Source organism: Prionailurus bengalensis, chromosome C1 (genome assembly GCF_016509475.1).
Source record: "Prionailurus bengalensis isolate Pbe53 chromosome C1, Fcat_Pben_1.1_paternal_pri, whole genome shotgun sequence".
NCBI lineage: Eukaryota > Metazoa > Chordata > Mammalia > Carnivora > Felidae > Prionailurus > Prionailurus bengalensis.
In genome coordinates, this window is record NC_057345.1 from 218,180,490 (window position 1) to 218,206,629 (window position 26,140).

The following is a 26,140-nucleotide window of genomic DNA, read 5'->3' on the forward strand; positions in this document are numbered from 1 at the left end:
AACAGAAATCTCCAATCTCTAACCTCACAATGAAATCCCCACCAACAAAAGATTGCGGGGTCCTGGGGACGCTAGACTGGAAGTGATACGGAACCACAGTGTGACGCACCCCCACCTGCTGGGGGGCTCCTGGGGGGACGGTCTTTATCTGGCGTCTCTGAGGAGCAGAGACGGTCCCCTCTGCACGAGTGGCACTTATACTGATGGCATCTTAAAAATAAATAAATACCCGTCTGGTGTGGACAGGGAGTGGGTGCTATCTGACAAGGTTATCATTCGCCTTCTCTAAGAGGTACAAGTTTGCAATCCCTCGTGTGAATGGAGAGGGTTATTTGTTTCGTTCCGAGACAAGACATTCTTAGAAATGAGTGACACGCCTTCTCTGACCCAGCCCCTTCCTGCGTGTAGGTAAAAAGATCCTATTTGTTCTCATAATTGATTGTGAGGGCTGCAGCGTGCCTTACTTAACCAGCCCTGTTCGCTGCACGCCGCGGATGTAATTCATGCACACTTGAACGTCCAACATGGCTGACAAGGCTTGGACATACAACCTCACAGCTGCATCATTTTTTAATCAGCTATCTGAGGAATATTTATCTAATCAACAAAGAGCGCTGTCAGAAGGAGACCAGAGGTGACATTAATATAAGTCTGTGGTCTCCTGGCGCACTGATGGAGGAAGAGTTCAGGAGAAAGCCAGGCTCGTCTGAGCACGCCAACAGACGAAGGTGCATTTTTATTCCACTTGCAAAGAGCTAGTCGAAAGATTCTCACCTTGGAAATGTGGCTGTCTGTCGTCAGTTCTTAGCCATTCATTTGCATGCGGTAGTTAAAAATACAAGAATTTTGGTTTTTTACTTATTTATTTATTTATTCATTTATTTATTCATTTATTTATTTGCTTAGAGAAACAAAATAACAAGTGTCCCTTTAAAATAAAATCGTAAGTCCCTCACGATCATCGTGTGAACTCGGATGAAAAGGCAGAGCTTGCAAAAATCAGGAGACGTGTCATAATTGGGAGTCGTTAACTCTAAATGATTCCAGCTACCCTAACTTCGTGGAAAGCCGTAATTTGCACATTTTCCCCCTTTGCTGGCTGTCCTTTGAAAAGATCATGACTGTCTGTTAGTAATTAGGAGTCGGGTGTGTTGTGCCAGACCTCGTTTTGGACACAGGGACACAAAACGCATCTAACTATCATCAGATACCTTGAAGAAATATTCTGCGAACTGAAGTTTATAGCAGCGTCTTTTCTTTACGTGAGTGACTCAGGATGAGCAGCATTTGAGACCCGGATGAGCTGGGTCACAGCCACCCCCGGCTGTCAGTGTGGTCACCCGCTACCCAAGAAAACGAGCTTTCCGGAAGGGGCCATGTCACTAGATAGCCAGAGCACACGTGCAGGTGCACTTGTCAGCGTTAGGATTCGGGTACCAGGACTACCACTCACCTGTCATTTCCTTTCTTTGTAATCCAAAAATTACAAGGTGCTCATATGCAAGAGGGCTCTTGGTTAATTTGAAGGGGAAGTTGATGATGCCACTGGCACTAAAAGGCAGTAAGCTTTTTGTGTTCGTATAGGTTGCAGGAGGAGTCCCTACTATCTTACCCTGTCTTTTTCAAAATTGTGATCCTCTCAACCGTTAGGAAACACATTCCCACCCGTATAAGGATGAGTTCCGCGTCCCTCTCTGTTTTAATTCTCGAGCGTGAGCCGTGTGTCCCGTGCACTGCCTCTTGCTGTGGTATTCACATAACAGTCTGGTATTGAACGTGAGCTCACGGTTCGCATTTTGACACCATTATGGGGAGAATGCCGTCCTGCTAATGGCTTCCTGTCCCCTGCTGCCCCCCTCCCTCCCCCGCCCCGGGCCCGCCGACTTTCCTGCCGATGTAGATCGGGGTTCAGAAAGTTCCACTTAACTTGCAGGGAGTGAGAAGAGCTCCCTCTCCCCACCTAACATTCGGGCTGACAGTTAGCTTCCATCACATCTGAAATTACACGATGTAGGGTTGTACTCCCGGGGAGATTTGAGTTTGTGCTGTCGACATTTGAGACTGCGCGGAGACATCGGGCTGTTGAAATAGCTACGTGAGGCACCCGAAACTGTTTAGAGAAGAGACTTGCTTATCCAGTAAGCACAACAGCAGCGTGGAAACTGCTGGAGGATTGCTCGCACCCCACTGCCTTTCCTCCCGGTGATGTGAAACTCCGTAGTTTTGTGAGAAGTCACACTGGTGACGGAAATCAAAATAAGTTAGCCTGTGTTGAAATGGAAGAAACCGTATCCCTGAAATTTAAAAAAAAAAAAAAAAAAAAAAAAAGTAAATCGCGGTTTGTGGGTTCAATCCCCGCGTCGGGCTCTGTGCTGACCGCTCGGAGCCTGGAGCCTGCTTCCGATTCTGTGTCTCCTTCTCTCTCTGCCCCTCCCTGCTCGCGCTCTGTCTCACTCTCTCAAAAATAAATAAATGTAAAAAAATAAATAAATAAGTAAAGATTGCCCAGAAAATGTAGAATTCTGAGCTAGTCCGCGTGAGGCAGCCCTTAAGCGTCACCGCTGTTGCAAAGGTGGCGGCCGCGGCATGTGATGGCCGCGTGGTTGGGGAACGAGGCGCCCAGCCAGCAGCGTCGGGATGCAGTGCCCTTCCGTTTGGCACAGTGTCCCCATTTCCTGCAGAAGGGAGCACGGGCGGCAGCACCGTGCACAACCTGAGATTTTACCGATGATAATACGATTGTGTTTTCTCTTTGAGAAGCTTCGAAACAGGTGGACCTAGAGCAGTCGATGCCTCAGGAGACAAATGCACGTGTCGGGACCTTGGTATCATCCCGAAAAAGTCCATTTGTTTAAGAGGAAGGAAAAGGCATGGCATTTTACACATTAAAATTGATTATTTCATCAATAGGTTAATAGAAAACCAGACTGCGAGCTCACTTCTTACCTCTACATCCAAACGGTAATGGGAGATCGGAGCATGAAAAATGCAAGGCATGTGCAGGTGAGGGAAGAGGTTTGCACTAGAACTCCCCCCCCCCCACTCCCTCCAGAAGGGTGCCCAGCCTCAGCTCTGCCTATTTATATGTAAATGTTTGAGAAAGAGGTAAGTTTCGAGGCTGGGGAGTGCAGCCTCTTCCGTGGCCACCGCTTTCTGGAACTTGTAAAACTGGGGCCAGGACACCAGAGCATCATCTATTGAGATAATTAAACACGCAATTAATTCTGCAAAAGCGTCCGCCGTACCCGAGGGAGCGGATAAATATTCATTGAACGTTTCTAAAGTAAACATTTGAAAACTGTGACTAGTTTGGTTTCCTTTGTCTCGGGCGCCTGGTGTTCTTACCGGAGGGTGCCGGCCGTGACGTTACCTGGGACAGACACCCTGTGGGTAGTTGGTGCCTCGAGGATGCGGAGGTAAGGGGAGCTTCTCACCGGGGCGAAACTAAATTCTGGCCCATATACGGTAGAAGGGCCTGCATCCCCAACCTTAAATGCCCACTAGTTTAGAGATTAGATTTCCTACTAAATTACCGGTGGGTTTTCAAGCTACCAAGTAACTCTTCGGTGTGTTTAGTCATAGCTTACTTTTTCCCGGTTTTAAGTCGGGCGACCGCTAAATTACAGCTGCTTTCTGCTTTCCTCATTAGCATAAAATTTGCATCCCGGATGTACACTGTTTGAGAATCACTGCGCTTGCTTCCATAAATGTCCTTATTTCTCACACGTAGTTCCTGTTGTCCCTGCAAGTAAACCCTGTGTGCACAGAAGTGCTTGGGATTCAGCTCAGCAGCAAAGCTCCTCACAGAGCCCTGGTCGTCACGGGGGCTCCTTTCGCGACCACCGGGCTTGGCACAGCTAGAGCTGAGCCCACCCTCTTGGAGACTGAGCGTCTGGGCTTGAACACGACAGCAGGAGCCAGCACCGTCCTGAGTCCGGAACGTGCTGGGGTGACCCCTGGCCAGCGTGTTCCTTGTCTCTGCGTCAGTCCGTGAACCGGAGGGTCGGCCTGGCTTCCCCAGGAGCGCCTCTTACCCCCAACGTTAAACGGTTAGCCCCAGAGAGCCTGATGGCAGGTTTGACCTCTCTCTTCTCCTGGCCATGGAGGTCAAGAGAGAGAGATGGCCCGGCGTGCCTCTTCTTCTGAAACCTGGGTGACCGCGTCCGCCACGGACACGCTGGCGTGCGTGCCCGTGTGGTGGCCCTCCGGCCCGTGGATCTGTGGCTGTGCCTTCAGCCGGAAGACTTGCACCACAGGAGGCTCCCTACTTAACCTTCGCTCTTGACGAAGTGCGTCCTCTGAAGGGCTGACGGGAGCCAGCCTCTCCGCCACAGGTGTCTCGGCCCCGAGTGTGCGGTTGGGAGGGTGGGGGCCAGGTGAGGCGAGAATGTGTGCCCGGAGAAGAGTGCCTGAGGAGGTCGGGGACCCCTCCGGCCCCACTCTGCACACGGTGGCAGGTTCATGCTGCGGCTCTCTGCCAAACCCAGGGTTCTTCCGTGGGTAACTGGCCATCTGTCTTTTTTTTTTCCCCCTCGGATGCTTTCTTTGATGAGTTGAGAGCTTGGGGCGTGTGCTCTGGGTCCCTCAGAGCTCCCTTCAGAGCCTCCAGAGGCCCCCATAGGAAGGAGAAGGGCCTCCACCCTCTGACAACAGCAAGATGGTAGCCGAGTTTTGCCGGCGCAGGCTGCTGTCCAGATGAACGCGTGTCGGGGGAGAAACAAGTCCAGCGTTAAGGGCTCCGGCTATTCAGGGCCCCTACCTTCTGCAGCATACACGTGAACCGCGAGTCACCGGGGTCTCTTTTGATTTGACACATTCCCAGCATTCTGCCAAATCAAAGGGCTCATGGCTGCTGGCATCCTAGCTCCTTCAAAAGACGCCACCCGTCGCCAAGAAGGCCAGCCTGGCACTGTTTGGAGTGGCCACGTGTCCAGCCCAGCAGGGCGGGAGCGACACATGGGCTTCCTTGCCCGGGCCTCAGTTTGATTTCATGCCAACCTAATGATGTCGGCTGGCACGCCTCCCCCACTCACGATCGCCCTGTGCCAGGAGCAGTGGGGGGAAGGGGGGTGCCGGGGGTGGGGGGGTGCGGGTCTCCCTCCCCTCCACCCCCCCCCCACCCCGGTGCACACCTGCCTCCCAGGAACCTCTGGCTCGGAGGTGACGTCACGAGCTGCTTTGACATTTCTCCCCTTTTCATTTGTTTTATTTTCCTTTTTGTTTTCTCTCTTTCCCCCCGCCCCCTTCTCTGCTCTCGGGATGCAGCCAAGCGCAAGGCATGGAAACTAAACCGTGTTGGTAGCCTGCGAAATATATACAGCAGCAGCGGCACCAACACCGAAGGTAACGCCGCGCCCCCCGCCCTCGCGCCCGCGTGGAGCCGCATGCCCCTCATTGTGTCTGCAGACTCATCCCCGCCGTCTCCATCGCCCGTCCGTGTGCTTGATTTTGCCATTCATGTTACTTTTCAGCTTACTTAAATTTTGACCTTTCGCTTCAGTCCTAGAGTAGTGATGTTTAAATTACTTCAGAAACCTATTTTCTCCTCTTTTTTTCTTTCCCTTTATACATGCGGGCACTCGATGTAATATTTCCCGAGTTATTACAGTTTTTAAAAGTGTTAGTATCAGGTGTAATGATCTGTAGCCAAACACAATAGTGTGCCGTGACATTTAAGTAACAGTCTTAATTTGTTTTGTGGACGCATACTCCATAATGCCGTGTGCAGCTCTAATCCAGAGGCGGCCAGACCCGGGTCATTTGCATGGGGCTGCTGTTGCTTGTAAATTCAGTATATTGTTGTGTTTCTAAAGGTCGTCTGGTGCCAAAGTTCACAAATTGACTTGCGTTGCTTTTTCCACCGAAGACAGCCGCCCCTGCTTTTGTATAATAGCAGATTGAATTTTTCCCACCTTCATTGGAACAACACAATTATAAATTGCCTCTTTTTTTTTTTTTTTTATGATTGCAAATGTCAAGGGTCAGAATTATTTTGTTGCCAGGCAAAGGAAAACCAGCGTCAGCCCACGTGAGTTTGTAAGGGAGGCTGGTATACAGTGAGCACGATGCAAAATAGGTCACAATCCAGCGATCTTGGTATAATAGGGGGACATTTTTTTTCACTTAAGCGCAAGCCAAATGGGTCAAGTAATCGCCAGCTCGTGCCCTAACACTAATTGACTTATTTGGGGATGATTATAACTGTAATATTTTTCTTAATGTCACTGTTTTCTGGGCTGTTGATTTTAGCGATTGCCAAGCAGTGGCATTAAATCTCTTGTAAATTTTAAATTGCACGCTATTTCTGTAAACAAGTCCCTCTCTTCACATCCTGATCATTAACCTTTGCTGATTTATATCACCATCCTCTTTTCCTTCCTTCCACAATTACTCCTGTCTTGCTGCTGAAAGGCCTCTTCTCAGCCAGGAAAAAAAAAAAAATGAATCTGGAAAACAAAACTACATTTTCACGACGGCTTGTTAAAGGCCTATTTTTTAATCATAATCTTTTTCATTCCTCAAGGGGACGTTGTCGTCTGTGAAGGTACCAATGGAGCTTGACCCCCTTGGTATCTTCTTTCAAAGCATTCATTCCAGAAAGACAAAATGAGAGAGAAAAATAATAGAATGTTAAGAACACTCACACGCAGCCTCATGTTTTGTTGTGTTTTAAAGGGTGTTACATGTACTCCGTCCCTACTCTTGAGTGTCAGTTTTTCAACTTAGGCCGCATATCATTTCTTCTCCCTGTGTCCTTTTCAAATATGTTTTCCTCTTGTGTGTGTACGCATTTGTCACAACAAATTTGTTTATTGACTTCCAGCCTTAAAAAAAAAAAAAAAGGTGACGTCTGGTTTCACGTGTGGTTGTATACAAAGCTGGGGGACAGTAAGGAGGCAGACAGACAGTTCCCCTGGGACTTGCTGACGGGCCTTCCTGGAGACTGGCCGACAGGTGTGACAGGTGTCACGTACGATGTGCAGAAGTGGGAGCTTCTCACCTTGACCAATCAGGTAATCTGCGGTGTCTGCCCCGCCCAGTGCTCCTGGCTGGGGAGGGACAGTGACGCACACGCTGCTCCCTGAAATCTGTAAATGCCAGATAAGGCTGCATCTCGGGGTCCCACAGTCGGTTGCCAACAGGTACTAAAGGCAGGCAGTCCTGGGCATATCGGAGTAAATAACGACCACAGAGCCTACGGTGTGTCCCGTTTTCTCTCGCTTCTGTTCAGTGTCGAGTTACACGTGTGAATCTCTAATTGAGCGGCATGGTCTTTCTTCATTGACTTTGGGTCTCAGATCCATTCTGTATGCACAGTCTCATTTCATACCACTTTTAACTGCATGTTACCAAAGTCGTGTAGTTATATGAATTATCAGGACGCCCTTCTGATTTCCAGTCTTGCCGTGTGACATCATCATGTCTGTAAAACGATCTTTGATGAAAATTCGTTCCCTGAGCATTCCACGTTGTGTGGTCACCTGAGGTCTTGAGCATTCCATTAAATGTCCCCATCCCCAGGTGGAGTATTTTTTGAAGGGGTCCCTTGCGTGATATACACAGAGGTGCCTCCGGACACCCGAAGTGCAGTTGATGCCCAAGTTTCCTGGGGAGAGAGTTAGAAGCTGAGTTTCGGGAGTTTAGGGGAGGGCACGCACCGTGAACCAGGCACCATCCCAGGAGCACATCCACTCCTATGAGCGGCCCTCCGTGCGACCCAAGGCAGGGGCGTCTGCACCCCCCCCCCCTTTCCAGACCCAGAGTGCAGCTCAGGCTGCCTGGAGCTTCAGGCTGGTGAGAGATGGGCAGGACCGGGCTCGAACCCCGTGACCTCTCTCCAAAGCTCTTTTCCTCCTGCGTCCACTGTTTTCCGACACCTGGGCTGCATGATTTCAGCTCCCGTACGTGCCACCCTGCCGGTAGGTACCACATCGGAGATGGGACATTGGAATCCCGGAGGCAGAGTGTGCATCGGGATAGCTCAGCTCCGGGACCTGGATCCTCGTGGAGGGGCGGTGCACAGACGTCAGGAGTGGACCAACACGGACCACCCAGAGCTAGTGAGGGAAACACCCAGACAACGAGGTTAGACAACAGACAAAAGTGTGCTCTCTCCTCCTCTTTTCTGTCCGTTTGGGTTCATTATCTCCGAAACCGAGATGGAAACTTGATCTTTGATGTTGGACTACGTTTTACATCTCTGTTACTTTACAAAAACTCAACTCTTTGCCAGGGTTGGTGAGACTTAAGTTCTTTCAACGAGAATGAGCTTGAGTTTTGGCATCTCAGAGGTTGGCGAAATGGGAATGGAAGGTGTGTCGGTGATCGGATGCCCCGGTTCGTCGCTGCCTCCGAGCCCAGAGGGAAAACACCTCCACGCCAGGCGGCTGAGGGCAGACGTGGGAGCGTTCGCCTCCGTGGTCCACGTCTTTCCGAGGAAGAACAGAGAGAACTGGGCAGAAGGTGGACGCTGCGTCTGGGAGACGTGGAAGGAAGGCCTGTTGCATTGTGGGCAGCGGGTCCCCCAGAGCAGGGGCCACACGGAACCCAGGCGCTGCCTTCAGGCATCAGCTTCCCTGCACACCTGGAGACAGGTGCGATTGTCATCCCTGTGGGATGAACAGAGGGAACAGAGAGACTGTTCCGGGACACGTGATGAAGCATTAATGGGCAAAGGCGAGATGTGTTGGGGAGCAAGGGGTATTTCTTGGGGTGCGAGGCCCACACGCATTTTGTGAGCTGAGAAAGCCACCTCAGGCCACAGATGATGCTCTCACCCAAGTCCCAGCCAGGTTCAGTTTTAGCCTGAAGTCCCAATTCAGCCTTGTCTTGGGTGCATTTCCGTGGATCTGGAACTTGCCCCAGAGACAGGCCTGTGAGCCCTGTTTGGACTGCCTCCCCGCGCCTCAGTGGGCCAAATGGAGGGACCGAGGGGTCCCAGGCACTGTGATCGCAAACAGGCTCCACGTGGAGAAGCCCAAGCTTTTCAGAGACTGGCACAGCTGATCGCGTTGGACCTGTGTCCGGGCCCCTCCTGCACCGGATGGTGGGGACAGTCCCCATTCTCACATGAGCAGACCTCACCACCCAGTGTCCCCGGTCCCAGTGCCGAGGCTTCTGCCCCATTCAGTTTGAGGCAAATAGATGACAGGCATGTGTTTACAACTCACACCTGAGGGCATGACAGGCTTGCTGGGGTCTCAGGTCCCTGCCTGGGTGGGTCCTGGGCAGGGGGACAACGGAAGGGCTTACCGTCAGGTCGGGAGGTTGGGCGAAGACCCTGGCACGCAGGGAGGGAAAAGAAGTTCCAAAGGAGGCCCTGGGCGCCCTGGGGGTCCATAGAGAGCAAAGCTCCGTGCAGTGGAGGGGTTCAGGAGCAGCTTCACCGTCCACGGGATTCAACAGGAGCCACAACTGAACACAGCTCTGAACGGCTTCCTGGCACCCCACCCCGTGACTCCCAGCCACCCCCGAGGGAGGCCATATCCTCCACATTTTACAGAAGGAGAAACTGAGGCGTGGGGAAGAGCGGTCCCGTGCCCCTGGAAAGCACCTTGGCAGGTGGAGACTGGGCTGGGCACTGGGGTTGAAGCCGCAGCCCAAACCCTGGACGTGGGCTCAGCCACAAGCACGGAGCACACGTAGGCTTGAGCGGAGAGGTGTAGACGCCCTGCTGGGGCCGCGATGCTCTGTGGACAGCCGTCCCCTCACCGCATCGAGGGAAACGGGGCTGCTCCTCCTTAGCAGGTGTGACCGGTTTTCTCCTGTGGTGTCTGGACCCAGCCCCGGCCCCAGGGCCCCACCGCCTGAGTCTGCCGTCTACACTCAGGTCTCTTCGCTGTAAGTCACTCCAGATCCTTGGTCAGAAATTTTGCAGACCTCGTGTTTGTGAGCAGCAGCGTGGGCAGTGCTTGTGAGCCCAGACCCTTGAGCCAGAAGGTCTGCGTCCAGTTCTGGAGTCCCCACTGTTCCTCGGTCCCCCCATCTGCACACTGGGGGGACGATGGCCCCTACGCAGGCGTGGCGAGGAGTCGGCACGTCAACACATCCAGGGTCCACGCGCGCCCCTGCCAGTCCTTGTCTCGTGTCCAGAGTACCTCAGATTCTCTCATTCACAGAAAACTCGGAGCCTGAGAAAACGTTCACATGGCGAGGAGCAGAGGTTCAGCAAGAGGTGTTGCCCTGAAAGTGTAAGAGCCTCTTTTTTCCAGACTTTTAAAGCTACCCCTTCCCAGTTCCATCACTGTCCTCGTCAAGGGAACCATCAGACGCAGGAATTTGGCATCGGGAACAGCCGTGCCTGGCCGATCCCGGCTGTCCTGCCCCCACCTGGCTTTCTTTCTCCAAAATGAAGACCCAAAGCCTGCCTCGAGGGGTAATCGAAGAAGACAGACGCCCACAAATCTCTCGCCACAGAGCTTGGGCCCCTGGTCAGGGTGACCACAGGGCTCGCCGTTAAATTGTCATAAAGACTTACTTCATAGGAAAATAACTCCAAGGACACAGCCCGTGGAGAGGATCCAGAGGACCATTTTTTTAGGCCTGTTGAATGTATCCGTGGAAGGCAGAGTCGGCCAAAGCAGGCACTGGCCAATGGTGAGCGGCCCAGGTTAAGAACTCATCCAGATAAATTAAGATTTGGGAAACCCTTCCATGGGAAATAACTCCAGAATTGACTTTTGGGGAGAGAAGCGAGGTTGCTTGTTTTTCCAGCCCTCGACTTCTAAAAGAATGACAGTACTGTTGGCCATCCCCGTGGAGAGCAGTAGCTGGGGGGCTGGGAGGGGGGCACCCCACACGGGCAGCGCACGAGCCGCCCGGCACGGCAGAGCCCACACAATGCTTCCACCAGGAGATCGGGGACCCTGGAAAGTGATGGATGTAAGTTGGGATGAGTGACAAATGGTAACTGTAGAGCACTGCTTAGGGACCAGATAAGTTACAGCAGGTACCTCTGGGTTTTCCTTCTCTCTCTAAACCAAGAGCTTGGACCTTTAGCTTTCCTATAGTGCCTGGACCGTGAGCAAGCACCAGGAAAATGTTAACACAACCTTCCTCCCCCTCCTGAAGTGTTGTCGGTTTTGGATCAGGCCGTTTATTTTTTTCCGGGAGCTCTGTTTTAGATACCCTCCTTAATTTCAGAAATGCCTCGTGTCCCACAGTTCGGGAAGCCAAAGCTCATAGAATAGAGTTTCGCGGTGCCTGGCTCTCAGACTGCCCTCCCAGCTCTCTCTAATGTGTTTGGAAAACAGAAACCTCCTTTGTGTTTCACGAGAATCTTCCTGTGACAACAGCGGTAAACATCCCTAACTTTGTGACCTCCCTCTGGGGGCTCACTTATCCCCAGAATTAATTCCGTTCTTGTCCTAATTTAAGCCACTGTACAAAACCTCTGTGGGACTCTGGGCTAAACAAAGATATTTACCAAATTCAGAGCTTGCAGAAATATTTACCTGAGAACCATGAACCTCATGTGTTCATAATGACCAGAAATCATGGGTTGGTTTTTTTTTCGTTCCCCTTTCTGCTCAAAATCAACTCCTCAAGCGGGAGGAGGGAGTGTTTTCTTCTGTATTATTCTGTTGCCATGGGTCTCAATTCTTCACAGTCCTGGACCATAGTCTTTAGGCTTTCTTCCACATTTATCTTGTCCTACGAAAATGGGAGAAATATTGAAAATAAATAAAAACTGACTTTTTATATCATGGTGGGTTTGGACTGAAACCTTAAACGTGTGGTTTTCATAATCGAGTAAAATATCTAAACCACATGCCTATTTAATATATGCTTTGGAAGCAGAAATATTGTAGTATTTTACCACATGTATGGTTCAAAAATTAGCATAAAAGCCTGGGGCTGTGTACCACATAACCTTGAATGATCTCGTAGCGCGGAGATCGTGGTAGGCCCAGAGAGGGGGGCCGAATGGCAAATGCGTCCCCTCTCTGTTTCCAACATCAACAAATTGATAATGGCGGCATGGGGAATTGCGTTGGGAAGGATTCTGAGGCTGTGTCGGGGGTTTGGGAAGTTGTGGATGTCTCTTCTGGCAAAAGAAAGGGAGGGACAGCACGTCTTCGCTCATCCTACTCCAACCTAATGCCTCCCTCCCGGTTGACGCTGAGATCAGAGTGGGGGGGCAGGGGGTGGGCAGCTGGCCGCTCCCAGTCCGAGGGGAGCAGAGCAGGAAGGGCGGTAGAGGGAAGCGTGTTCCCAGAGAGGGCCCCAAAATCGGTAGGACTTGAAGAAAAGACAGCGTGGAGTTTCGGGCAGAAACTGGGGGAGACCCATGGCTATACTCACTTGATAGTGAAGAAAAATGACTTGGCCAGACAGTAAACTCGCTATGAACACATGAATTGGGGTGCTGCGGCATACCCTAAGACAAAAGTCCTAATTCTCCAACAACGGAAGCCTGAAGTGGAGAAGACCGCTGTCTCCCTACAAGTCTTGGCTACTTTATCATCAGATCACTTAAATGGTGACCGCCCGGAAGCCCCTGGGCTTTGTGGACCCCGGACTTGTATCAGCCGCCTCTGGAAAGCGGACGTGTCTCTCCTCTATGCCGGACGTCTCCTCACCACACGGCGTAGATAACACACTCTCATCCTGTCCGTTGTTAACTATGTCAGGAAGGATGCTTGGCCTCCCGGATACCGCCGAGCATCAGGGGTCTGGGGTCCAGGTTTGTAGGGGCTCCCCAGAAAATGGACTCCGATTTCCCGCCTGGCCGGTGGAGACAGCTGCAGACACCTGAGCCCTTCTAAATTCGGAAGAGGAACAAATCTGCTCGATATCGTCACTCGCCTCACCCCTGCATCTCAGAGACATTTGAGCCGTTGTGCATCCGTTGGGCACAAGGGTCCGGATCGCCTTGGCCTCTGCGTTTAAAACAGCGCGGCTGCTGTGTTTCTCGGAACCACCGCTGAGGACAGAGGCGCGCATCCATCTGACTCCCCTCCCCTTTGACCCGCTCGCCCAAAATGCACCCCCGTCAGCCATCTCCTGTTGCAAACGGCTTCCAAATGTACCACAGTTGAAGCTGCTTTGAGTCCTTTTAACCCTTTGTCTGCTCCAGCTCCGCAAAAATAATTGATGACTGATTGGCCCATTAACCTTTAAAAAAAAAAAAAGTTTGACAGCCCAGACTTGTGTAACGAGGAGGGATTCCTTGTGAAATCGGTCTGCTGGCTGACTTGCTTGCCCCTAAGGAGGCAAAATTAGCCCCACGGGGCCTCGTCTGCATAGAAACTGGACGCAATTAGTGTAATATCCGGTGTTATTAATGTCGTTTGGAATAATTGGGCAGGTTGATTTCGACAGGTTCATGGCGCTAAAATACTATTATAGTGGACCTTTCCGCAGCTAACTGTTAAACACGGAAAACTGTTCAAATCCCTGCGAGCCCAATCACAAAACTTTATTCAACAGCTCAGCCCCGGAATGCCATGCCGTGAGACAACACAGTTCTTCATCAAGGGCTTCGGGGTGTGGGTGGCGCTCTGATTTGTCCTTGTGGAGGGGCCGGGGATTGGATTCTGCTGATGACGTTGTGCATCTGAGACCAAGAAAACACGCTCGTAATGTCCGTGCCCTCCAGACTCCTTGCAACCTGAGTTCTGTTTTTGCAGGATGAATTAAGTGTGAGCCGCCATAATTGTCACAAACAGGCGGTTTGTATTAGCGAAATGAAACCACTCGAATGGAAAACCGGCAACGGTCCCTTCCGACGGCCCAAGTGCCCACTCTGCACATTTTAAATGAGGGTGGCAGGGGAGAGTAATGTCCAGTCTGTCTCCCTGACTGGCCTCACACCTGCCGGTTATTCTTGGTATGCATAAAACTAAAATGTCACCGTCGTCACTTCACGATGTGATGGAATCCTTCTGGCCCGGCGGCGACCTGAATAAGCCGGTATCATCTGGTAGAAATTCTTTTCTGAACGTGAGGAGGAACGTATTAGTGTTTGTGGGGGCCCGGAAATCGGCTGTTTACTTAAATCGGTGCAAATAGTCGCTTGCCATGAGCGAGGACCAAGTCCAGAGATTGACCAGGCATTGACCTATCAGGATGGCCGGTGAGCAGGTCGGTGCCTCCCACCAGAGCGAGGCCTTTTCTCCCCTGGATTAGTCAGGACTTGCTTTGGAAGCGACAGAAATCCAATTTAAAGGAGCTTAGGCCAAGAAAGGAAGCAGGCAGGCTCACGCCAACTCCAGCTGGCTCCGGGGGCCCCTGCACCCCAGAACCGGGAGCATATTGGGCACTTTCATTCTTCTCACTGCTGGACAGCGGCCTTCTCACCTTGTGCGGGCAGGGGCTTCAGTCCCAGAGGTTTTCCTTGGCGTGGAGGCACAAACGCTCCTGTACCCGCAGGGCGCGTCTTACCAAGTCCCAGGTTAGAGAGGAAGGTGCTCTGTGGCCCCAACCCAGCTACGGAAACTTGAAGAAGGAAACGTGGCACACGTGACCCCTACTAGATCAGAGAAGAGCAGCCAAGAGCACCACGTGCTCGGATCGTCCTGGCATAGATGGGACTGTCCCTCCTCCCCGTGCTGACTGATCACCAAAGACGTCAGCTGGACAGTCCCCGGCTTATGACTGTCACATCAGGACCTCATGTCACGGGAGCTGTGACCACAGCAGGGCAGATGAGATGCCTTCTGCCAGCCGATCATCCTGTCCCTCGACCTTTTCCAGACAGGACCAGGTTCAGAGTCGTCACTAGTGACAAGCTGGGTAGAGATTTCTGGGAAACGCCTTTCCAAAGACCCACTACCTTGGGGTGCCTGGGGAGCTCGCTCAGTTGAGCTTCCAACTCTTAATTTCAGCTCAGGTCCTGATCTCCTAGTTTGTGGGATCGAGCCCCCCTTGGGACTCTGCGCTGAGCATAGAGCCTGCTTGAGATTCTCTCCCCCTCCCCCGGACTCATACGCTCTCTCTCTCCCTCAATAAATTAGAAAAAAGTAAAAGACACACCACCTTGACTTTCTGACATCGGCAGCAGAAAAAGGCAGTGAAGTGGGGACCCCCTTCTCTCTCCCACTGGACACCTCATGAGAGTTCCTTTCCTTTATATGTTGGTTATTAAGGGGCACCTGGGTGGCTCAGTTGGTTAAGCGTCTGACTTCAGCTGAGGTCATGATCTCATGGTTTGTGGGTTTGAGCCCCTCATCGGGCTCTGTGCTGACAGCTTGGAGCCTGGAGCCTGCTTCGGATTCTGTCTCCCTCTCTCTCTGCCCTTCCCCCTCACCTGCTTGCTCGCTCTCTCTCTCTCTCTCTCTCTCTCTCTCTCTCTCTCTCTCAAAGGTAAATAAATATCGGTTATTAAGAAACAAAGATCACTGCTGCCCACTTTAAAGAGAGAAGAATTAAATGCAATGAAATAATGCCAATAAGGTCTCAGCTATTTTCCTGACACAGAATTAGAGCCCAACAGGATTGTTTTTTTATATTTATCATTCCATGAAGTAGATTCATTACAAAGAAACAAAAGTATCCCTTCTTGGAAATTATATGTAACATGATTGAAAAATGCAGTTGCTCTTCAGGGGCGCCTGGGTGGGTGAGTCGGTTAAGCATCCGACTTCAGCTCAGGTCATGATCTCACAGTTCATGGGTTCAGGCCCTGCATCGGGCTCTGTGCTGACAGCTCAGAGCCTGGAGCCTCCTTTGGATTCTGTGTCTCCCTCTCTCTGTCCCTCCCCAGCTCACACTTTCTTTCTCTCTCTCTCTCTCTGTCTCTACTCTCTTTCAAAAATGAATCAATGTTAAAACATATTTTTTTTAAATGCAATTGCTCTCTAATCCTTGTTCTTTTTTTTTTTTTTAATCTTGGGAGGCAGAGAAAAGCCATACAGTAGATATAATTCAGTTCTGAAATTCTAACTATATCTGTGAGTATTAACATATTGCTCTCCCTCAAAAAAAAAGAAAGAAAGAAACACGTAAAGACAGTAATATCTGGGGAAACGCGGGGTGCTGTAAGCATAAGCTTGGCGCCTGCGGCGGGTGGCGGGTGTGGACCGCAAGTAGTAGACCGCGTGCCCAGGTTTCAATCCCTTATTCAGGGAACGAGGCATCCCAGCTACCCAGCTTCTGATAAAGACATCTCCCCGCCAGGGCCCAGAATCTACAAGAAGGCTGAGTGGCTCCTCTGCTGGGGGTGCCTCTTTCCTGAGACAGCGTGGGGTTCCACCCTCCTTGTCCACAGTGAGCTGGACCCCTCTCCTCCGGGCGGCCCACCTGGCAGAGGCCGGGCCCAGCATCAGAGGCACCACCAGCTTAGCCCTCGGGAGCCTTGCTGGAGCCCACAGGGGCAAGACCCGAGCGTCTGTCTTCTGCCAACTCTAGGCCCGGGGTTCAGCTTAAAACGGAAACAGTCGCTGCAGAATAGCCTCGGGGATGAGTCCTGATGTCCACACCTGCCCCGTGACGGAGGGGGCCTCTGTGCGTGCTCCCATACGCCTTAAAAACAGCACACTCACAGACCGTCACAGTGACCAGTCACGACGCTTACTGTGGCCCCCACCTCCCTTCCCCTTCGTGGCTTCGTTATTTCTATAAGCGAGTGCCTTTCGAGGCAGACAAGCCTTCCCATCTAAAAAGCACGCTGTCTCAGACGCATCGGGGTTTTGAGTGTGGGTACGGTTGGGTCTGAACTGGGTCGTGAAAGTTCCTCGTGCTCTCCAGGGTTCTTCCGGCTGTTCGTCGGCCTTTCCCCAAGAGCGCGTGTCCGCCAGGCCCGGCTCCCGGGATGTCCTGCATCCGTTTATTTGCTCTTTGCTCCGTTGAGGCTTATCGGTGCTTCGTTATCATCAGCAGGCCCCGCCAGGGTCTCAGCTGCCAGGAGGCGAGGCGTGAAACCCGCCCCGGCCGCTTGCACACTCTGACCCGTCACCTCAAAGCTCGGGACGGGGTCCGCTCCTCGCCACCTGTGTAATGTGTGCAGGTTCGAGGCGATCCTTTATATTGTTGCTTTTGGTGAGTTTCCCGCTGTTCTCCGTATCTCTCCTTCCTTACCTCACAGATGGAAAGAAATGTATTTATAAACAGATATATGCAAATATGATCTCTGTTTTAGGGTACAGAAATGCCACCAGCCTGGGTTCAGGCCCTGCATCAGGCAATGTGCTAACAGCTCAGAGCCTGGAGCCTGCTTCGGATTCTGGGTCTCCCTCCCTCTCTGTCCCTCTCCAGCTCGTGCTCTCTCTGTCTCTCTCAAAAATGAATCAATGTTAAAAATATATATATTTTTTTTTTTTAATCCTTGTTCTTTTTTTTTTTTTTTGCTGGTGGCATTTCTGTAAACTGGTCTTGTATCTTGTCCATGTTCTATGTTCTTATGTCTCAGAATTTGTCAGTTAGTTGAGGTTTCCTACATAAACAGTCTTGTAATCCATGAATTTGTGTCTTTCCAGTCTTCAGATCTTCTATTTCTCTATCTTGTCTTACCGCATTGCCCCGCAGGGTCGAACAGAGGCTGTTACGATGAGCTGCTTTGCCTTGATCACCCTTTAAATTTTTTTTTTAATGTTCATTTATATTTGAGAGAGAGAGACAGATTGCAAGCAGGGGAGGCACAGAGAGAGAGAGGGAGACACAGAATCCGAAGTAGGCTCCAGGCTCCGAGCTGTCAGCACAGAGCCCGACGCGGGGCTCGAACACATGATCCATGAGATCATGATCTGAGCCGAAGTCAGATGCTCAGCTGACTGAGCCCCCCAGGCGTCCCCACCTTGGGCACCCTTTAACTGATGTGAAAGGAACTCTTCTAACATTTCATCGTGAAGAATGATGACGCGGTGGGGTGCGGATAGGTGCTCTGTCCAACAGAAGGACAGACTGTTCCTAGTTTGATAAAAGATTTCGGTCACAGTTATTTTCTTATTTAAGTGTTTCCCCCCCTCTGATTCGGAAGGTGCACATTCTGCTGCTTTTCTCATCAAGGTTGACCCTCATGTTCCATCATGTGAGCCTCACTTGCCCAAATCCTACGTCCGTTCTTGGCCTCCCTGCGGAAGCACGTGCCGCCCTTGGACACGTCGGCTCCACTCGCACATCTCTGGTTCTTTCGTTTTCCCTGAAGGAGACGTTATTGTCAGAAGTAGTTTGTGACACAGATTTTGCTTACACATATCGACGTATCTGTCTATTCATCTGTACACCAGTCCTTCCCTAGCTCTCCCCTTCTTTCCAGAATCTTCTGAAGCTTATCTCAGTAATTCCTTTAGCGAGGATCTGTTGGTAATAGGCTTTTTCCATAGTTCTTTTTTTTTAATGTTTTATTTATTTACTTATTTATTTATTTATTTATTTAGAGAGAGCGCACACGCACACAGGAAGGGACAGAGGAGGGGGAGAGAGAGAATCTGAAGCAGGCTGCACACAGTCAGTGCGGAGCCCCATGCACAGCTTGGTCCCACAACCGTGAGATCATGCCCTGCACCAATACCAAGAGTGGGATGCTCAACTGACTGAGCCACCCAGGCGTCCCTGGTTTTTGGGGGGTATTTTTTTGTTTGTTTGTTTGTTTTTCTTCCTGTATAAAATATATTGCATTCTTTTTTTCACGGAAGGTTCTCCTGGGTCCCAAGTCTACACCGACATTATTTTCTCCCGGGACTCTGAGGACATTATTCCTCTGTCTTGCAGCTTCGATTGTCACTCTTGAGATGCCCGTCATCATATGGCTGCCAGTTTGGTTTTTTTTTAAGAGCAGTCCACCCTTTCCTGCTTTGTGTTCTTAAGGGCCTCTTTTTGTCTTTGGTTTTCCACAGTTTCCTAAGCTTTTGGTGTGGTTTTCATTGCTGCGATCCTTCTGGGTGGATGCCATTTCCGTGTCTAGAGCTCCGATCGTTTCGCGGCCCCGCGCGGCTGCCACCGTTTGCCGGGCAGTGAGATGTGTGTGTCGCACCTTCCCCGCACCCGTCATTTCTGACCCACAGGGTCCTTGCTCATTTGTCTACCGTTTCAGCCAGTCCCTCCAGGTCTCTCCTCTCTGCACTTACCGCCCCCCCCACCAGCTCCTTCTTCACCCCATCCCTGGTGGGCTTGTTTCGTTAACCGTTATAATTTGAATTTCCAAAAGGTCTGCCTTTTTTTAACGATCTGCCTCATCGGTTTTCATGGTCTCCTTTTTTTCAAAATTTAGGATCCCGTGTTTTCATTTCTTTAAACATTTTACGCATAATTACTTTGAATTCTGTACCTGAAATCCTCCGGATCTAAATCCGCTCCCCCGTCTCCCGTGTGTTCGGTGTTTTGGGTTCTGAGTTCACACGTGGTGGATCTTTGTGGAATGCTTTCCCTCCGAGGAGGTGCCAGGAGCCAAGGAGGTTCTGCAGACCTGAGCCCGTATCCCCTTCCTTTCCAGATCGCTGTTGGGGGGGGGGGGGGGCGGGGGGGGGGGCATTCACCTGCAGGCGTTTAAAACCCAGTGCTCGCAGTTCTGGTTTATTAATCCATGGGTGTGATTTGGGGAGGGGGAGACAGGGTAGGCTACGGGCTTAGAGATGATGCCTTCCTACACGTCCATGGACGCCACAACACGTGTGTTTCCTAGGAAAGCCCCGCACACCTGTCTGCCGCATGATAGGAAGGTTTGGTGGGAAGGGGCGGGGTCACACCCAGGGCTGTGGAAGCCACGCCCAGGCCGATGCAGGAGGACTCACCTGCTGGTGTCAGGAGTGCGGCACGCGTGTGTTGCATAAGCTCAGAGGGACCGTTCAGGCCGAGCCACGACTCGTGAAGTGGTCAGGTGAGGGCCGAAAGGAGGAGATGGGGAGAGTGGTACGGAGCCGGCCTCCGTAAGCAGTGTTGAGCTGGTTAGGGAGCAGTGGAAAGAGGGAGAGGATGGAATCTGGGTGAGTCTGAAGGTTTATGACTAGAAATGGCGTTGTAAGCATCAACAGAAATCGTGAAAACCAAAAAGGAGCCTTCGGAGACGACAGCAGATGTGTTTCCATGCATGTTAATTTGATGCGAGGCCAAAGTATCTAAAGAGTATCTGTAGGCATTTTTTAAAATCCCTAAGTGATTGGATTTGGGGGTCAGAGATACAGACCTGAGAATTGTCCACATAAGTTAGAAGTGACTGTCTAAGCATTAGAAGGAAAGGAGCCCTGAGAAGTGGTGAGGCACGGCCATGAAATAAACGCCCAGGGTATGTATTCACACCTGGCCGCATGAAGAAGGGCCAGGGAAGGCAAGAAGAAGCTGTGATTTAAAAGATAGCGGAGGGGCGCCTGGGTGGCGCAGTCGGTTAAGCGTCCGACTTCAGCCAGGTCACGATCTCACGGACCATGAGTTCGAGCCCCGCGTCAGGCTCTGGGCTGATGGCTCAGAACCTGGAGCCTGCTTCCGATTCTGTGTCTCCCTCTCTCTCTGCCCCTCCCCCGTTCATGCTTTGTCTCTCTCTGTCCCAAAAATAAATAAACGTTGAAAAAACAAACAAACAAAAAAAATTTAAAAGATAGCGGAGCGCCTGGGTGGCTCCGTTGATTGAGCCTCTAACTTCGGCTCAGGTCATGATCTCACGGTTTGCGAGTTCGAGCCCCACATCGGGCTCACTGCTCTCAGTGCAGAACCCACTTCAGATCCTCTGTCCTCCTTCTCTCTCTGCGTCTCCCTTGCTTTCCTCTCTTCTCAAAAATAAATAAACATTACAAATAACTTTAAAAAAAATAAAGAAAACACTAGCTGAGTGTGAAAAAGCTATGGCAAGACGGTACTGAACCCACCCATCCCTCCTTCCCCCAGGGCAGACATTGCTAGTTGATTGTAGCACTCGTTCTCCAAGAGCCTGGAGCCAGCCTTGGAATCCTCAACACGGATTCTTGGGCTGCCCAGAACTGTTTCAAAAAAGTTGAGAACTGTCCTGCATCCCTCCCATAGCATCTCAGGGTAGAAAGGCCCTATGGGTCACCTCTGAGATGCCAAATTTCCACCAGGCTCCCTTAGAAGAGGACACACAACAAGGGATTGAACTCCTCAAGGGTGCAGAGACCCAAAGTTGGCTGTTGCATCTGTGGATAGCCCCAAGGGGGAGAGACTCTTCTGCAAGTACGGACAGGAATATTTCGCGACCTAGAAGGTACTAGAAAAGGAAACTTGTATCCGGTATAAGTAGACAGAGAAGACAGGTGCTGGAGTTGACCGTTAAGGTGATTGAGAAGCCACAGAGGACATGCTGTGGGGACAGTACGTTTGGAAACTTGCAAGAAATGAACTCCGACGTTCCTGTGGACGCTTAAATGTATTTGTGCCCGAGAGGAGAGCTCACCTGCACAGGTGAGCCTTGTTCACGTAGTTAAATAGGGCAAAGCCAAACTTCACTTGAATTTGCAAGTTCTGCCTTCACATAGGGTATGACCAGCATATTAGTGGAAACGCTCAGTGCCAACTACTTCACTGGAATGAAACACGAAGTGTCGATGTCCCTGTGTCACAGACCACATCCCTCCCCCACCCCCACCCCCCATCATTGTTTCCACTGCTTTGTAGTCAATCATCAGCTTTGTATCAGTGTGTGTGTGCCCACCCTCCCGGCTCCGGACCGTGTATCCTGCATGCCAGAACCCTTGCCCCCTGCGTGGTAGCCGGCAGCCATGTGACTGAGCCCCAAGGCGAGCTCAGTTCCCTCCCTTCGTTCCAGAAGATGTAGCCCGTGATTCAGGCTAGAAAGCTTTACGGCAGACCAGTTGTGCAGAAATTTAACTGGGAAGCTAATGGTTGTCATTTTTTTTTTTTTTTCACTGAAAGAGCCAATAAATCCTGATCAGGGGGCACTTCTGTCACGCACTTGAATTTCACATATTCAGAAAAGCGTGAGCCTGTTGAGTAGATCTAATGAGCGGCTGTCACAGTCCACCCGTGAATTAGCACGTGTTCCTGACGGCCCGGCGGTGACTTAGCTCGTTCTTTCTTACCTTGCCTACCAGTTCCCTGGGAAAGTTTTGCATAAAATGCATGAATTTGGGGCTCTGTATTACAAAATTCAGTGTGGAAGACGTTGTAATTTATAGCGTTAGGGACATAAAACCGTGTGGATCAAAACGCTGGACGTTTAAAAATCCACGGATATAGGGTCTCAGCCAATAACCGCAAGGTGTGCTCGCGGGTCGGTCATGGACAAACCTGTTGGAAAGTCACAGCTGGTTTTGAAAATGAAAATCCCAACAAGGCCGCGAGTGACCGGGGGCGGGGGTCCTGCGGACGCCCCGAGGCTTCCTGCCCCACCTGTCTTTCCCACAGCAGGTGCGGTTTTCCACTTCTGCCTAAACAGGGGGGTCGGCTGTTCTCTGACTCAGAGCACAATACATTGGAATAAAATTTCTGACGGTCCCCCTCACTTTCTGAACTCTTATCACTAGCTCTCCAGAGCTCGGGAGCCAGAGAGAGTCAGGGAGCGTGGGATGATGCTCAAGGACCCTGCAAGCAAGCAGAGGACCCCCTGAGGCTCCTCTGTTGGGTTCCCATGGCCCGCCCCTTCCCCTTCCTGGGACATCCCCACCCATTCCTTCCCCCAAGCTTTCCTGGGTCTTCTCCAAGCGAAGCCCAGCTTGGGGGGGGGGGGGGATGGGCTTCAGCCAGGGCCCGTCCTGACCTGCACTCAGCCCCGCACCCCGGCACACACCCTCATCACACGAGCCTTTAGCGACTCCGGGATTGTGGCGGACCTTTGAGAAGCTAGGGGAAGCCGTGGGCCTTCTTGCCAGATGAACCTCATTCACGTGCCCTAAGGCCGGGTGCGTTCATCGGAGCAGGCTTTCAGCAAGTTTTGCCAATGGACGTACCTTCGGGTGCTGTTCAGAGCGAGGTCCAGCTCCCCAGCGGGCTGAATCCGAAAACTGCAGCAGCGGTGACTTTACTCAGAGCACGATTCCGTGAGTCATCAGAACGGGTCGAGATTTTGCGTAGAAGGGGCACGGCCCTGTTTCCGACGCAGGTTGTGGTCATTCAGGGGACTGGTTCCCCAGAGCAGGCCGTGCATTGAGAATCCCCGGAGAGGGGTTGGTGGCATCGACGGGGTCAGGCGGAAGGGGTCTCTCCGCCTCAGTGGCTGAGGCTGCTCCTCTCCTGAGACAGAGGGAAGCAGGGAAGGGTCGCTGGAGAAGGCTGCGATCGCTCTCCAGAGCGGAATGGCACCCTTATCTCGAGGCTCAGGGCCTCCCGGGGAGGCAGGGCTCTGGGAGGGAAGCCCAGAGGAGGCTGACCCGGGCAGCAGGGAGCCGGGCAAAGGTCGGGGGCTGTGAGGGCTGCTCAGGAGCTGGGCTAGGGGAGCTGAGAGCGTGCGAGATGGGGGGTCTGGTGCCGTAGACGTGACCACGTGCAGAGCGGTCCTCGAAACCGCGGTCTGCCGCACAGGCCATGGGTGGTTCTCATCACGAATACCACCTTCTCACCGGGCAGTTGTCATGCAGCTTCACGAGCTTGGTGACTGGAAGCCACAAACCAAATGAGGTGTTGTGCCTGTAACTCGTGCTCAAGATTTCTTCGTGGCTGCTGGTAACTGGTCACGCGGTCCCTCGGTGGCAGTAACAAGGGGAGGGGGTGAGAGAACAGAGCGTCTCCCACGGCCCAGGCCCTGTCAGCCTCAGTGGCCCACGTCACTTAGCCGGTGGGTGACACTATGGAGTAGGTGACCTCTCCCCCCGTCTTCAGGGTACGCAGGTGAGCCTTGGAAGAGTCGAGACTCTGTCCCAAGGACCCCACTGCGGCAGGTGCTACAGCAGGGTTTCATGGCAGGTCCCCCTCTTCTCCGAGCGGACGGTCGCCCCACGGCAGCCGTGAGGTCGCCTCCCATCACCCGGAGTCCCGCCCGCTCTCCAGGCGGGAGGTGATAGGACGAAATTCCGCTGTAGCAACTCTTGTGCCGTCAAAGAGCAGAAGCCCGCAGGCATCCCCGTTTGCCGCTGCGGTATCCGCGGATCTCCACGCAGACGCTAAGAGAAATCAAGAGTGTACCCCGACATTAGCGGGTATTAACTTAATTTTCGCCCCACAGATACCTCGACGGTGCAGCGAGCTGCAGTGTTATTTTTCCCGCAGTCGCTTCCTCTGTGCCCAGCACAGAGACGCTGACATCACTCACTGGTTTTCATTTTTCCTCATCCCCTGAGCATCGATTGAACCCTAGCTAACCCACGCTGGCTTTAGGAACCAAACCTTGAGTGTTTGGAGGTCGGCGGATTCAGATCTCCGCCGCGTGTGCTGCTGGCCCCATGCAGGCGCGATTGAACCCAAAGGCGCTTTTATGGCCGAGGCCCGGCAGAGGGGCCGCGGTCGCATGAAAGCTAAAGTCTTCATCCCCACCACTCTGTGTTTCAGAACAAGAAGAAAACTTTGAGTTTATCATCGTGTCCCTCACTGGCCAGACGTGGCACTTTGAAGCCACCACTTATGAAGAGCGAGATGCGTGGGTCCAGGCCATCGAGAGCCAGATCCTAGCCAGCTTACAGTCCTGTGAGAGCAGCAAGAATAAGGTAAGACCCTTAGCATGCCGCCCCCCGAAATCAAGAGCCGCTGATCGTTAAAGGGAAGTGAAGGCCCCGGAGTGATGCCCCAGGGAGGGGAAGCGTCATGTGATGTGTGTGATGGGCAAGACCCAGTTATCCTTCCTGAGCCACAAGCTGAATAATTGAAAAGATTAAAAAAAACCACTTTGTGTCGATATGTGTCGCGTGTTAGCGTCCTCGCTCAGCCACGTCCGTGCGGCAGCACATTCTAAACCTCCTCTCTCTCAGCGAATCCCAAATGTAAAGCGTTGACCTCCTTGTGGTGCACGATGGGATCTTTTAGTTAGGCTCACGCAGCCACATTGATTTTGTTTGACGCAGAACATGCTCGGGAAAAGAGGGGCAGACTTAAAATGTTAACCTGTTCCCTCACAAGTGCGCCAAATTCAAACCCATGTCAAGCTGGAAGACCCAGGTCGTTACAGATGGGCGTCCGGGAGGAGGAGAGGCACGTGTGTGAGCGTCCGGGGAGTTTGGCGAGGACCCGGGTCCGTCGCCTAGACTTGGCTGATGACGCCCGATACGTGTTTTATGCAGTAACCCAGACGGGATTCTTGGCAGTCATTGAGCCAGAAGACAAACAAAATTTAAGCTGCATTTTCTAGATCCCTCCGGCGATACTCCTCCGAGAGGACTCCTCTTTCCCATGAGGGCTTCCCTCCGATTCCTGAGTTTAGTAGCCTGGATGCTTTCAAACCCTTCTCTGGGACATTTTAGAGTCTTGAAGAGCCTTTTGGTTGTTCAAACTACGATCAACCGGCAACCGAGAGGCAGAGGCAGAGCATCGCCACCCACCTGCGGTTTCACTCGAAACCATTTAAGGAAATTTCTGCCGATGATTTATGCTCAGCTTTGTCATTGAGAAGGGAGTCTGTCTTTCAGAAAGGTGGCATGTCCTACTTGATCACCCTCTTTCACCAGGGTAAACCAGGCCGCAGCCATTATTATTATAATGCAATTTGCTTCACTTCTGTAAAGACGTTTTTTACCCAAGGTGGGGAGAATCACCGCCTTTCCTTTTCCGAGTCCCTTGGCTTTATTGAGTCACGTCCACAGATGGGGACTCCTGAGGCGAATGCGGGGAAGCTTCCGGATCTCCTCGAGGGTGGGGGTTGGTGACACACGTCCCACACAAAGCATGGGAGTCTAGTTCCAAAACCGGAGCGCAGAGAGCACGTGGCTGCACAGACAGACGCATCCCCAGGCTTTGTACACAATCACAGTATTTCAGGTTAGGCTCTGAATCCAGCCTACGTCGTCCAGATTCAGGAAGAAGTGAATCTCCCGGTGCCTTTTTTTCCATTTCACACACTTGCCAGACCCTCACCAGCTCTTTGGGAGAAGAGACGGCGTCACTTCTGGGCCTGACGCAGACACCAGCCTAAAATGCTGTCCCTTTCTTCTAGCCGTGTGCACCCGGGCAGCGGTCTCCCTGGGGGGGGGGGGAACCCATGGAGCACCGGGGGGGGGACGAGGTCGCACCTGTTCACCTTGGATGTTTTGAGTGTCAGAGTGTGCAGCATGGAAATCCCGTCCACTTTCCCTCCCAATAGCTGGAGGGAAAATGCAGACCTAGTTGAGAATGAACTCTTGAGAAATTGTAGCTGCCTGTGGGTAACTCAGAG

The 26,140-nt window shown here is 51.9% G+C and overlaps 1 protein-coding gene across 10 annotated transcripts in view; it reads left to right on the plus strand.

Annotated features, from left to right (window-relative positions):
* Positions 1–26,140, plus strand: part of AGAP1 (ArfGAP with GTPase domain, ankyrin repeat and PH domain 1) — a 552,763-nt gene that overhangs the window by 447,195 nt on the left and 79,428 nt on the right. For 5 of the 10 annotated variants that reach the window (XM_043578237.1, XM_043578238.1, XM_043578231.1 and 2 more), the window contains 2 exons: positions 5,266–5,343; positions 24,328–24,482. In XM_043578237.1, the coding sequence (XP_043434172.1) occupies positions 5,266–5,343; positions 24,328–24,482 (233 nt within the window). The remainder of the gene's footprint in view (positions 1–5,265; positions 5,344–24,327; positions 24,483–26,140) is intronic. The other 5 variants (XM_043578239.1, XM_043578241.1, XM_043578240.1 and 2 more) reach the window with 1 other exon arrangement.